The sequence below is a fragment of the Symphodus melops genome (genome assembly GCF_947650265.1).
Source record: "Symphodus melops genome assembly, chromosome: 15".
In the NCBI taxonomy this organism is placed as follows: domain Eukaryota; kingdom Metazoa; phylum Chordata; class Actinopteri; order Labriformes; family Labridae; genus Symphodus; species Symphodus melops.
The window spans coordinates 11,044,434-11,058,885 of NC_136705.1; the positions used below are offsets into that span (position 1 = coordinate 11,044,434).

General features: G+C 38.5%; 2 protein-coding genes across 2 annotated transcripts; both read right to left on the reverse strand.

Moving 5' to 3' along the window:
• Nucleotides 1-1,017: 1,017 nt before the first annotated feature.
• mtx2 (metaxin 2) lies at nucleotides 1,018-5,854 on the reverse strand. The gene is made up of 10 exons (XM_079363070.1): nucleotides 5,640-5,854; nucleotides 4,879-4,926; nucleotides 4,742-4,788; nucleotides 4,211-4,283; nucleotides 3,621-3,697; nucleotides 3,382-3,474; nucleotides 3,052-3,090; nucleotides 2,836-2,961; nucleotides 2,604-2,680; nucleotides 1,018-2,038 (listed from the first exon to the last, which is right to left on the reverse strand). The coding sequence occupies exons 1-10, from the start codon at nucleotides 5,677-5,679 to the stop codon at nucleotides 1,879-1,881; spliced, it is 780 nt and encodes a 259-aa protein (XP_079219196.1). The 5' UTR covers nucleotides 5,680-5,854; the 3' UTR covers nucleotides 1,018-1,878.
• Nucleotides 5,855-7,829: 1,975 nt separating this feature from the next.
• Nucleotides 7,830-10,174, reverse strand: LOC306835888 (homeobox protein Hox-D4b-like; the record flags this gene model as incomplete). The annotated part of the gene is given in 3 exon segments (XM_079362667.1): nucleotides 7,830-8,943; nucleotides 9,656-10,157; nucleotides 10,160-10,174. Coding segments are annotated over 3 exon segments (858 nt in total). The 3' UTR covers nucleotides 7,830-8,602.
• Between the last annotated feature and the right edge of the window lie 4,278 nt (nucleotides 10,175-14,452).

Genomic DNA, 14,452 nt, shown 5'->3' on the forward strand with positions numbered 1-14,452 from the left:
TTTTTTGCATTATTTTCGAAGGCAAAATAAGCATTCGAAGGCCCCTCTCTCACACAGTGACGAGAGAAAAAGGCCCCGAGAAAAGACAAACATGAAAACTTATACATTTCCATCACACTACACAGAGCTCTTCCGCATCACGCCACATAGAGCCACTGCCCACCTGGCAGGGCACGATCTATTCCCTAGTGTGAGAAAAGACTACATGACTATTTACCATCTCCCAAGGCTGAGAAGGAGATGGAATCTAGTGAGAAAGAGTCTGGGTGACTCTTCCCACATGTACAAACGATGAGAAATAGGATAAAGGGAGCGAAATGATGGAAAACAAAACACCCAACAGGCTGTGCATGTAGTATTCTAAGACATTTCAGATACATTTTATATGACAGATTCTATGAGACCTTTGTACAATGCATATAGTGCACATGGAGTAAAATTTTCCATAACATCCCCAATCCCATTTTCAAGCCCAGCACAGTTTATCAGATGGCTGTTCCGTCATGAGCCCGGGTCTGCTGAAGATTTCTGTCTGTTAAAAGGAAGTTTTTTCTTGCCACGCTATGACGGATTAAGCTGGGCTCTTGTAATATAGCAATAAGATCCTTTACCTGCTTTTTGTAAACACAACGATAGGCATGGTCAGTTTACCTGCTCTTTTGTTAATGTTAAAAGACAAAGAGTAAGATCCTCTACCTGCTTTTGTAAAGTGATAACACCTGTTATGAATGGATGCTATACAAATAAAGATTGATTGATCCTTTAGTTTTCCAAGCAAACCAACAGGTGGGCAAGCTAACTGGCTCATATATATATATATATATATATATATATATATATATATATATATATATATATATATATAAACATATATAAACATATATATATAAACATATAATCCCTGGGTTTTGAACTTTTCTAATTGGGGTAAAGGTGATTTTTTTTCTATTTGAATTTATTCATAAGGTCATTTCAACACAAAGAACCACAATCTCTGTATTTGGAGAAGTTTTACAGTTTTCATTTGATGACTTTTATTTTATTAGGCACTTTTAATTCACACAAAGAAAACAATGGTGGAAAAACTAAGGATAAGTCACATCCTCTTTAGTACATGTTCACTGATTTTTCTTTTTTACAAGTCTAGCCGACACTGTTCCGCAGATTTCTTACAAGCTTATGGAGTTCCTGAAAGAAAAAAAAGACATTAAAGTGTGCCATTTTTCACACGTCGCTAAAATCCATACCCATCCTAAGAGTCTGTGGGTTTTCGAATATGCACTATGATGCAAGTTGGAATTAAGATAAACCCTGTGTAAAGTATTCCAAACAGAAAAATAACAGCATATAAATCACTATTCAACTTCCACCCTGGTGAAATGCCTTTAAATCTGACCATCAATTACTGGTCAGAGTTGCATTACTTATCATACACATTTTCATTCACTTCCCATAATTCTGGAAAGTTAAAGGCTCCATGGTCTGTTGAAAACTTGTTTGATGGCTGCCAGTTCAGTAAAAACTGTTCTGCAGGCCCGACTTACATTAGTAGCACATTAGCTGTGTTTGTTTGTAAAACTCAAATATCTCTTCCATTTAACTCAGCAAAGTCTTTTTGGATGAATTAACAGTACTGAACTTCTGCCCTAGTGTATTTATACAAGCATGGTGCACACATCCTAATATCTTTTTTTTTTTTAAACTGTCCCTACTTGACTCCTATCAGCGGCATGCAACAATTAACAAGTACAATGGATAACAGGACATCAAGAATCACAGAGGGACAGATGTGGGAATATAAGATCATTTTAGCTTCTCAGTGCTACAGAGAGGGAAGGGGGGGGGGGTGAATGTACAGAAAGGGTTTCTTTTTTCCCTTTATGAGCTCCTGTCTTCAAAGTAGGTCTGTTCAATGCGTCTGCAAAAGGACAGTAGGTTGCTATTGCTCTTGATCCTCTCTGCCAGCTCAGTGCTGGTCAGTCTGGTGGTCAATATGGTGAAGAGATGACCAAATACTAATGCATCCAGCTCTGTAGGCCTGCAACACAAACACAAACAAGAAGAGTTTTTCTATATTAAAGTCAAGCATTCAACTGCAGATTTTTTGTTTTATGCTTTTAATTTGTAGATATGCGCAAAATGTTTGTTTCTATTCATCATGCTACTCATTCATTATATTTAACATATAATAGTCTTAACCTGCATGCACCAGCTTATTTGCTGAGACGTTCTTTTCATCTAACAATCATTTCAGCATCAGCTCTAAACAGTTCAGAACTGAAAGGTTAATGAATAAATATGACGTATATCAGAAAATGGTTGGTAGCTTTATAAAAAATTATTAATACAGTATATACCATATGTTCTATTGAGACATGTCCTCCAATTTCTGATGATTATTATAACATAACACCACAAGGTGGTGCTAAAGAAAAGCAATCAAGTGCCTTGAAACACTTCTTTGTGCTTGCACCACCACATATGAGGTCTGAGAGAATCAGCAGCATAATGCTGACTTATTGAAGTATAACACGATACAACCTCCCAATGCTGTGTTAATTAGCTGCTAGGAAAGACAAACAGACAAATAGATGAATACTTACTGTTTATTAAAGAAATACGGTTGTGTTCCCAGCCGTTGGGAGAGAGCCTGGCAGCACTGACTCACATCCTCAAAAACCTAAAAACGCACCCGAGGATAAACAGAACGGAAGCATGTGTTTGTCAGTCATGTCAATACTTTAAAAAACCAGCGAAATAATAAACAATGTATTACCGTAGTTCGCGTTACAAACAAATAGGAAGCATTTAAGACAACATAAATGAGTCTCCAACCTGCTCCAAGGTTTTCCCTCCCCAGCCGATAGCGTTCATCTTCCTGCGGACCTCCCACTGCTTCTGATAGGAGAGAAATTTGCAGAGCGGCCACGAGTACGGACTGCTGTACCTCGGACGGGAGATCTACACAAAAATGCACACGTCATTTCAAAGACAATGAAAAACCACTGTCCAATCTTCTCACTTCATGAATCTAAAGTTAAGTATACACACCTCAGCGGCTGTTGCGTCATCACACCACTGGATGTACAACTGCAGAGAGGACAGGGAAGGTGAAAATCAAATAAGCCGAACACAGTTTCAACAACTTTACTAAATGTTGCATAGTGCTGATGATGGATTCATGTTGTGTCTTTGTAGATAATGTAAACATGAGTAAGGTATTTTACCTGCTTTCTGTAAAGTGTCTTGAAATAGAAACAATTATGAATTGGCAACATACAAAAGATTGATTGGTTGAAAAGTGATCCGGTTCTATGACCAGGATGTTGGTCCAGCTGTGTGTGTTTTGTTGGCTAGCAGAGAGTGTTTGTTTCTATGTACCTCAGCAGTAAGCAGCATGTTGTTGACCAGCTCCATGTAAGCTTTCATTTCAGCCCGCTGTACATCGTCCAGGCCATCGCTCAGAGAATGACCCTGAGACACACAAACAAAAACACATTTTCATTTCAAGAGATCCCATTGTTTTCTAGAAACTACAAGTGGTCTCCTTACATGACTCATATTTCTATGGTGCACTGTGCATCAAAATATATTTCAACATTATCATGTGTGATACACACCTTAGCTTTGGTGAACTGCACAATGGGTCCCAGTTCTGACACCACCTGGTTCCCAACATGGATAAAAGGAATCTTACCTAGAAAAGAGACAAAACACAGAAAGAGAGAGAGGAGATATAAAACCCAAACATCAGCAGTGAGAGGTACCTTGAGTCTTATTTAGTCAAAACATCTTTATCTTTATTTCAAGCTTGGTCCAAAGACAAATGGACTCGGTTGTAGATCTTTATTCAGAATCTTTAACCAAGTCCAGTTGCATTTGGATCAAGCTTTGAATGAACCATGTCTGAGAACCTACCCTGCACCAATAAACAACCTGCAGAGAAAGTAGTATCAAGTTTGTATCCTACCTTTTATTGTGATAACATCTTTTTTTAAGTTCTGGTTGTATTTGTGGAAATAAATAAATAAATAAATATATATATATAAATAATAAATGGGACTTTGCAAGGAAATTTGCATGGTGCTGCACAATTATGAATTAAATGAGAGACACAAAGTTAATATTCTCAAATTGTTTTGTTGAGGTAGACACATGCTGAGGTTCACAGCACAAGACGACAATAGTAAGCAGCAGAGTGTGTACCAACCAGAAGGTGACATATATTCAGCATTTGCTTTGCAGACCACATGCACAGGTAGACCACACATCCTGAGGTAAGCCTGTAATACATAGGAAATGGACATGGTCACTTTGAGCTGAATAACAATTATCTAAGCAACAGATATACATAACTGACAGGTGAATATGTGTTCATCTTTAATTGTGTTTAAATAAACTGTATTGGAAATATGCAGATACTAAGGCAGCACAATGACTAACTACAAACTACTACTACATGTTTCAGTGTGATACCAGAATTACAAAAGCTTAATTTCTTTATTTAGGTGAAATGTGCGAGAGGAGATCATCACAGCATATGCTCTTAAACAATCGTAGCATTAAAGAGACGCCCTGGCTTAAACCTTTTTTTCTTCAGATGGAAGAAAGAGTGGATTTTTGGTACTGGCCTCAAGGTATGTCATTTATATATCATTTGTATATTTTTAGTCAAAAGAAAAACACATCAAAATGAATAATTTCCTCTTAAAGTAAATCAAATTCCCTAACAAAACTTCACCTGGACAGCAAGAGATGAGGCACAGTCTGAAAGTAGAATCTGATCCTCTGAGAAAAAAAAGAAAGAAATAAAGATTTTTAAAACCACATGTATAGTCATGCTTATATTTTCACATTTCATATTTTTACTCCATTTACCCTTCAGTGGTTGGTATAAGGTTGCAGTTTCAGGCCATGGCTCAGCAGCTGTCAATGTCAAATACAGAGACATGTAGTATATACAAAAAAAAAAAGAAAGACAAAGTTACCAGTGTTGATTTATACTCCTGTTTCGTTGCATTTGATTAAACTACACACAGGACACTCAAAGGTGACAGAGTGCTGCATCTCCTTTTTTGTGCTTCATGGAAACACCTGGCTCGCTGCTGCCTCCTGATGGCTGGAAGTTATCTTATTAAAAACAAGAAAACTGTATTTTCTATTCAGTTGCAAAACCGCTCTCAGCCACGAGTGGCAGCACTGAGCACAGGAGGAGGGAAAACACTCTGAAGAGACGAAGAAGAGATTGGCCAATGGCTCTGACGTCGACTCTAACATATGTAGCGTTTCAGCAGCAGCAGTTCAAGTGAGGAAGAAGTGTTTAAGGGATCAAACTACGAGCCGACATCGAAGAGAATCCGCCTGAAGTGTTTATAGTTGAATGTGCTATTATCCCACTGGTGTTTTACAATCAACAACAATCAGAATAAATATCGATATCTGCTTTTTATTCGCTCAAATTATGTGACAGTGTTGTATGAGGACTCGTCGAGCTAAATTAAACGAAAACGTGAACAAGGAAAACCATATTTGCAGCTATAATTAAACAACTGAGTTAAACAGGTATGATCTGTTCACAAACATCCGGAAAGGCATCTTGAAAAGGTTAGCCTGAAGCTAACGTAAAGTCGATACGTTACCTGCCATCTGCGATACGAAAGCCTCCGCCGCAAGCGACATGGTGAAGATGTAAAATCCTTATCGTTAAATATTTATCTTAATGACAGAGAAGGACAATTCGTGTACATGCAGGCTTAAGGGCAAGCGCTTGTTCTTTAGTCACCAACTGGTCCGTTGAAAAATGTCCACCGAGGAGTAATAAAAGTCAACACACTTTGGTTCCGCTTCGCGTCAGCCAACTGAAGCCACTATCCTATATTTTTAATATTTCTACCCTTCAATGAATCCTTAATAATAAACTAAGTGTCAAGTGTGTCAACCATCATGAAGTCAACCAGTTTTGAATAATTAACTTTAAATTTTAAGGTTTTAATCAGCCTTACACTCGAAACAGGCATGGGGATTGCAGTTTTGTTTGTTTGATTACAATCAGTTAAAAGGGGTAGGCTGAATTCAATGGTTTCAAAATGTGTATGATCCTTTCACCTGGTCTCCCTGGGTTAAGAAAAAATGAAGTGATTTGGCTCAAATCTGAAAGAGGGTTTTTTGGGGTTTTTTTGTCTCACAGGCTGCAGTACCTTGTACGACCAGCCGGGGACGTCCCTGCTTCACAAGTCTTACCCAAAGTCTCACCTCATCATGTCAGGTTAGAGTGATATAAAGAAGCTGCAGTCAACTTGCACCAAGCACGACAACTTACGTGTCAGAAATTATGAGGTCACAAATAGACCGTTAAAAGCACAGATGAATATAAGAGGAACATCTCCTTTTCTATTTCTTTTTGAAGAGTTCAAGTAGAGTGAATGAAATCACAATATCTTCAACAGGCATATGTAAAAAATACATAGGCTACAATATATTTTAATACCAATTTTAAATAAATGGATTTTCATTATAAAAGTAAAGTATTTTATGATTTATATAATTAAAAACAAAACTAGTAGCTAGAGTAGTCTACTGCTTTGTGTTTGGAAACGGTCTCTTGTATCGGACCACCGAAACTTCATGTTTTTCAGTCAGTAGCCTATTTGGGCTGTTGTTGGCTTGACTGATCTGCTCTGTGGTGAATCTCCTGCATATGATAGATACTCCATGTCAGCCTCTTCCTGCACATTTAACCGCGTCTCGACCGGAAGCCACCGATTATTGCCTCTCATTTCCTTTACAAGCCTCCTCATAATCACACACATTCTGACACACACACATAAACACACCAAGACAGTGAAAGATTATTTAGTTCACCTTAAGTAGACCAAGTCATCCCTGCGCCATGCAAAAACTACGCGTAAAAACGCCGATCTTCCCAAATAGATATTTTTTAATCGGGGCGCTAAAAGCCAATCTGACATTTTACGTTCATGTGACACAATGAAACATACGCTAAATATATGTTCTTCACAGCCATGCAGTGAAGAATATGTTGCCTCCAACACTGATAATTATGTGACTACACCATGTCTTTGTCTTGACAACAAAATGTAAACTGTAATTATTAAATGTTAAGGATAACCCCCTTTATTCAACGAATATTTCGGAGCACATTTGAAATCTCCCCACCGGTCAAAACATAATCATATTAACAAGCTTCAATTCAGTGGGCTGACTCTGCAATGAACTGTAGCTTTAACAAAGATCGTGAATGGAGAGAATAATCAAATATGTTTCAACATCAGTGAACATATTGGAAGGGGGACAGCACATTTGTGTTGTGCAAAAAAGGCTAGCGGTACAATTGTGACAATGTTTTAATTAATCAGTTAGGCTATGTCTGGAGTAGGACACCTTACATTCATACGTGTGCGTGTGTGTGTGTGTGTGCGTGTGTGTGTGTGTGAGAGAGAGAGAGAGAGAGAGAGAGAAGCATAAGAATAAGCGGTGTACTGTTGTTTTAATATTTTTTTTATTTTTAAGTATCAAAACATTTCCACCTTTAAAATTCTTCAACTAACTTTTTTTCTTTTTCTTTTTTTGTCAAAAATGAAGGCATACAAAATGAGCAGAGATGATTCTTGCTAAAAAAGAATAAAATATGCTTCTAAATAATACAAATAGGCTAAGTACTGACATATATAGGCTGTATAACAGTAATAGATAGCATATTAAACTGGAATCATAGAAAGCATTTTGGAAAAAAAACCGTTGATGTTTCAGAGAGGATACAACTGAAACCAACTCGCTATAGTCCTACTTAGTCAATGATGATCTTTTTTTTCTTTTTCTTTTTTACAATAGTTCTGTTTGTCAAAACCCTGTAACCTGAGAAAAAAGGTGGATTTACAGTTAGCGTGCATTCAAAGCCGTACCTTCATTTGGCTATTTTTGTTTTCTTAAAGCATAGAACTTTTACCCTATCATTTCTTCTTTGAAAAGTTCATTCACCTTTGAAGATTAAAACCAAAATCTTCCCGATATGGCTATTTATCCCTCCAATATGCATGTATAGGTAATAAATGCTTGAAATTTGATTTTCAACCTTTAAGTTACCTGCGAGCATTTTAAAAGGCCTTTTTTTAGCCCCTTTAAGCGCCTGTTTGTGGTCACAACATGTAATGTGCACATTCATAAATTAAGCAATTTCATCCTCTAGGTAGCTATTACAAAACCCTGTATTATGTTTACCCTGTAGAAATAAAAACCCTGTTTCTCCATAGACACGGTCTCTCACCGTGGATCGGCAACAAGCGCCTCTAACATCGGAGATCCAAAAATGTAACACTTTTATTTTACCAGTGAGATGCCTGGCCATTTTAAAAAAATAAGCTTACCCTAAGAATAGGACCTAAGGACAATTTTTATCAATTAAATATTCAACTAAAATTGGATGTCATGATTGCAAAACCATATAATCCATGTCTTGGCCTGCAAATAGGGAACCTGTCATTTTAAAGCAGTCCATTGATATTTAAGTTCACTAAAGTCACTCTATATCAGTTTGAAAAGTGATGGTGCGAACACGGCGTCCACCATCCTCCCCATCCTGTGTTCACACCGTTATCACCGCCTTTAAGTTACTGTCGCTGCTGTTGGTGTTTTTGTTGTTATTGTTGTTGTTGTTGTTGTTATTGTTGTTGTCAGTGGTTTTCTTGTTCTTGTTCTTTCCTTTGGTGTTCGGTAGCTTGTTGTCTTTCTTCCAGCGCATGCGCCGGTTCTGGAACCAAACCTTCACCTGTCGCTCAGACAGGCAGAGCACGTGGGCCACCTCGACACGGCGGCGGCGCGTGAGGTACCGGCTGAAGTGGAACTCTTTCTCGAGCTCCAGAACCTGCTGGCGCGTATACGCTGTCCGTAAACGCTTGGGTTCCGGTCCCAAGTGGTTAGGATTTACTGTACAAAAAATAAATAATAATAAGATAAACATTAGAAACAAAAGAAGAGACAACGCGCAGCTTTTGTAAATGTAAATGATATAACATGTTTGCATAATGATACGACTTTAATTGTATGACTTTAACACAAAACAAATGCAAGCTAAATACTATTAAGAATGCTGCAAGAGTGATTTGTAGCTTTGTCTTATTTAAATATTAAGTAAACTTTACTTTGCAGATATATTTCTTTTTTGTGGTTGACTAGACGTCCAAGAAATGCATTTTTCGTTTAACCTGCATCTTTTTGTTCAGCTGCAGCGGTGCACACCATTTCACGCGCGAACACACACACACACACACACACACACACACACACACACACACACACACACACACACACACACACACGCTGTGGCAGGGCCATAAAACTTTATAGGGGTTGTAATTCTCCCTGACTCTCACTGAGATCATAAATAACTCGACAACACAAAAACGGTGCTCACAAATGGACAAAACACAAGAAAGAAAGGCAGCAGGCAGGGAGGCAGGCAGGCAGGCAGGCAGAGCATAAAGGAAGGAAAGAAAGACAGAAAGCAAGACGAAAAAATAACGTAAAACATAAATAAATTCTGCCTATAAGACAGTAAACAAACATTACAATCAGGCGAGCTGAGATGATGGAGAATCATAGAATGTGAAGCACAGATAGGCGATTTAAGTCTTCTCACCATGGGCAACATGCACCTTCTTCATCCACGGATACACAACAATAGGCGGCTTGTCTTTCCCCTGGTAGGTCGTCTTCCTCTGCACCTGAGCGGGCTTTGCACAGGTCATCCAGGCCTGGCACTGCAGGTCACCAACGGGGAACCTCTCCTTACCGGGTGCTTCTGTCTCCCTGTAGACAGGGAAAGGCGCAGCTTGGTTCTGCGCGTGCTCCTCTCCATCCTCCCGGTGGTGTCCCTGCAAAGAGTTTTGATAGCCTGTTTGTTGTGCTGTGTATGGAGGTGGAGGGGGCTGCATGGACTGGTAGCCCCTTCCATAAGTATCACTGTCCTGAGGGTTGTTGTAATACCCCCCTTGGTCACTAAAATTACTGTAATCTTCTTCACAAGGCGGGAACTGCGGCTCAGCATATTTACAGCTCACCACGTAGGACTCCATGATTGATTTATAGCGAGGTTGGTCGGAGAATACTAATTTTTCTTTCTCTCCCCTCTCTCTGTCTCTTTTTCCCCCTCTGGCATCAAGCCATCCTGCGGCTGTCAAATAGACGGACGGCCGCGCGGGTCACGTGACCCTGCGCACAGCCAATAAGAGGCGGCACTTTGAGTTGTTTATGCCCAACGTAATGGGATAATTTGGAGGAAAAAAATGTTCATTATGGGGTTAATGAAGATTTGCTGCCGTGGAAAATAGTAAAGAACAGATGATTGTGGGAAAAAAATAACGTTTAAAATCCTCTAATACCCCCCTTATGTCTCATTATCCCTTCAATTAAATTTGACACAGTATTTTTAGATTAAACATTTTCATTATCTATCTATCCATCTATCCATCCATCCATCCATCCGTCTATCTATCTATCTATCTATCTATCTATCTATCTATCTATCTATCTATCTATCTATCTATCTATCTATCTATCTATCTATCTATCTATCTATCTATCTATCTATCTATCCATCCATCCATCCATCCATCTATCCATCCATCCATCCCGTCCCCCTCCCCGCCCGCTCCCACACACAGCACCTATTGAAAACGTACCCAGGACTGTAGATTTATGACTTTTGGCTAAATGACTTTTACCCCCACACAGATGGCCGGAGCTGAAAAATTAATCTGGCCCATATTGAGCGATGGCTCGGACCATATTTGGCCTTGTGTGGTGGGTCAAAAGGATGGACAACAAAACATGACCGGTCAGAAAGGGCCTCTAATAAAAAGAATGGGATAAAAGAATCCCAGACAGTGACTAGTAGCTGGCTTTGTTTGGTGAAAGGGTCATCTCGAGGTGTCCCGTTCACCACCATCATCACAAACTCGGCTTTTTAAAGAAGAGAGAAAAATGCATCGCTTAACTTAAAAAATGACGCCAAATTCACGCCTAATGACAGAGAGATGTGACAGGGCTGAAAAATGAAAGCAAATTACCAAAATCCAGACTGAGAATATACTTAATGCAAGCCCTCACACGAAGAATGAGATGTAAAATCAGTAGGCTTTTATTCTGAAAGCAGGTGTGGTTGGTAATATCGTATTTGTAGCCTACCGAAAAAAAACAACAAAAAAAACGCCAGGGTTGTGTAATATTTATCCTTCAGGATGTTCAGAAGGATTTATTCTTTGGCTGCAGCTGCTCTCTAAGGATGCTAAATCTCTGATGCTCTGCCAAAACCTAGGCTATTTATTATGTCCTGCTACGTGTTGTTTCTCATGCCTAATATAATAATACTAAATACTCTGATAAAGGGATAGAGAGAAGAGTGACAGAGGGTTTTTGCTGGGCTGCCAGAGGCATTAAAGGGAGCTCATGCAGAGGATGTAATGTGTTATACGATTTTAACATGGCTGACTAAAGGTTATGTGAGCTTAATCTATCTGATCTAACGAGTCATTTGTGCAGAATCGCTCATATCAAATAACTGAAATGACTGATAAGCTGCCAGACGGGCAATAAAATGGCCAAATTTGACTTTTTATGACAATGTGAATGAATTATTTCCTTTGCTTCATTGGCATTGGTATTCATTGGTAAATGTGTGCCATCAGAGTTATTGAAACATAAAATATAGATGGGGAATGCTTCAATACTTCTACTGAGGACCCATTAAGAAAAGCACTAACACATTTTTTTTGTGTGATTGGAAGTGTTCAGTAAGGATCTAGTGTTTGCATTTAAAAAATAAGTCCTCACAAAAGTAAAGGGTTTGACACGTAGTCAGGATTTTTTGGAGGTGCGCGTCAGGCTATGGCGTAGGGTCCGCGTAGTGGTCCGACGACACGCAGAAGCATAAACTAGGCTTTAGCCTTAAAAGTGAATAATATTTCGTTCAGAAATTAAGTGACATATTGCACATTTGAAAAAAAAAACTGCATTCTTTTTAATCAAAGAATGCAGTCCTGTGTCAGTGAAGGCTGCAGAAGCAACCTTATCAATGCGGTTAGGCTTGAAGTATCAGCAAAAACTCCCCAATTTTAATGAAAATCCAGATCAGGATTTTTTTGTGTTTACTTTACTGCAGTACTTTTGCTTTTTTTTTTTTTTTTACTTCCATCACATATCGGTTTTAGATTTCTTAATCAAGACTCAATTGAGCGGATCTTATTGCTACTCGAAAATTAGATCCAGAGGAGTAATCACATTGTGTAACTCACTGTGTACAAACCATCGAGCTCATTTTTGTGCACGTTAACAACAGTGTATGGCCTCTAACTTCCCCATCACCTTATCACAGCTGCTTGGTGCATGTTAACACAAAGGTGAGATAGAGCTAGAGATAGATGCCAGGAGCAAAATCCACTGTAAATAGTCATCAGTTTTTCATCCCCTTCTGTTGGATTTTGATAGATGGTTAGTCCTCGCCCATAGACTCCCCCAGAACCCAATCTGTGACTGAGACAGCTCCACACACATTCGGTTCTACAGGGTATGTATAGGCGAAGGTTCACATCACGGCCAGCTGCTGATGACTTCTTTTTGTCGCTGACAATGATTTATACTCAGACTTCTGTATTTATGACTTTACTATAGAATTATTGCAACAAACACATTTAAACCAGTCTTGTGATATTTTGTAAATATGTGTATATTTTTATTGTTTAATGCATTATGATGATGTTGTCGTTTATATTTTATTCAAACCACCAACAGTGCTTCACCCTGTCTTTTTTTTTTTTTTTTACATCAATTACTCATTTTGTTATACCACATTAATACTAATAGTTAAGTGTAGTTATTGTAAGACAGAAAGGACATCACATAGAAGACCAGCAGCATAAACAGTGCACAAAGGAAAAGGTAGATATTGGCTAAATCTGCGTGAAATCTTTCTTGTAGCACCGTCGGTCATGGAGTGATTTATAGACCCAAAGCAAAAGCAGCTCTTGAGTGAGAGAGAGAGCTAAAGGTTTATTATGAGGGCACAGGGTGTAGTCAGTGAAAAGCCAGTGAAAGAGAAATAAGGAACATCTCTGATGCACTTAATACTCAGAATAACCACAATTTCCAAGCCATAGCACAATTGGTTAACTGTTACATAAAACCTCAATGTCAGAAGTACTTTAATTATTGATTTTGAAAGCTTTCCATTTCAAAACTTCAAGCTCAGCACTTCACAAGGATTTCTAATTAGAAGGCTATAGCTTGGTGGTTACTGATAACTCCTTAGATTTAGTGCTATTTAGTGCTATGAATATGAAGGCAATACCAAATCCAATTGAGGGACTTGCTGTATAGTTGATAACCCTGAATTATTTGATACAACATTACTATCCCATCCATTTTCCAGTTTTCACCTACCACACAGGTATAGAATAATGCAATGTGGTTATCTGCCAAAGTGGAGTTACAGACGACCAGCTTGTTCAAGAACCAACCGCGTAAAGTGCAACTATTATTAGAATTAGGACAAGAGCTAATCACACCAAACCTGAGCCTGGACCTCTTCTTGAAAGAACATGGTTGAGCCTTACATTTTCATTTTCAATGTGTTGAAACACGTTTATGATGATCTGCAACCCTGGTTGTTTATAATACAACATCTGTGAAGGACCAAAAGCTATTGATGTTTGAGTGTTAATCATAATTAGGGAATATGCACTGACAGGCCATTGTAGCACCATGACTAATAGTGTGGGAGATATGGTTGTTGATATTGTTGCTGTCTCTTTATAATATATTTTTACTTAAGCTAAAGGTAAAATATATAGATTTTATCCCACTCTATTCATCAATGTCCGTGCTCCACTGCAGGCAACATTATCCTCTTTTTCCATCCCCGCATCATGTCTTTATTCACACACACTAATCTATTTAGACATGTACATGTAACGTCTGCGCACATGATATAGGAGGTGTTGTGCATGTGTTTTTACTGTAAGCTTTGACCACAGGGATTCTCAGTTTCCAGTACTTGCCTTAGGCCATTTTCTGTGTTCTGGTAGAGAGTCATTTGTGCTGTTTATGTTTCCTAAATTCCCATGGCCTGCCTGAATGAAGGGCTGGTGAAAAGTCTGCTCTGAACCATTTGTTGCTGAAGCAAAAATCGTGGTTTGCATGGATGAAGTGAGAAGAACAGCAAAACTTTACATAAAGGAGGGTTGGTTTCATTTAAAACAGTGGGAAAAGTAAACACAAAAGACTCTTAAATCTATGATAAATTCAAAGGGATTTGGTTGAGTAATGAAATGCAAAGACATCTATCTGCATATGCAGCCTATTCAGGTTAGGACTATTAATCCCTGCCTGTAGGTCTAAAAAAGGACTTTGACCTAAAAACTTTCATTTTTCACAATTATTC

Bases quoted from the DNA above. Each gene is read 5' to 3' on its own strand.
- mtx2 (XM_079363070.1), bottom strand. From the start codon at position 5,679: ATGTCGCTTGCGGCGGAGGCTTTCGTATCGCAGATGGCAG. The intron at 3,475-3,620 runs GTGTGTATCACA...TGTGTGTCTCAG, and splicing joins TGCAGTTCACCAAAGCTAAG to GGTCATTCTCTGAGCGATGG. The intron at 2,039-2,603 runs GTAAGTATTCAT...TTTGTGTTGCAG, and splicing joins CCGTATTTCTTTAATAAACA to GCCTACAGAGCTGGATGCAT.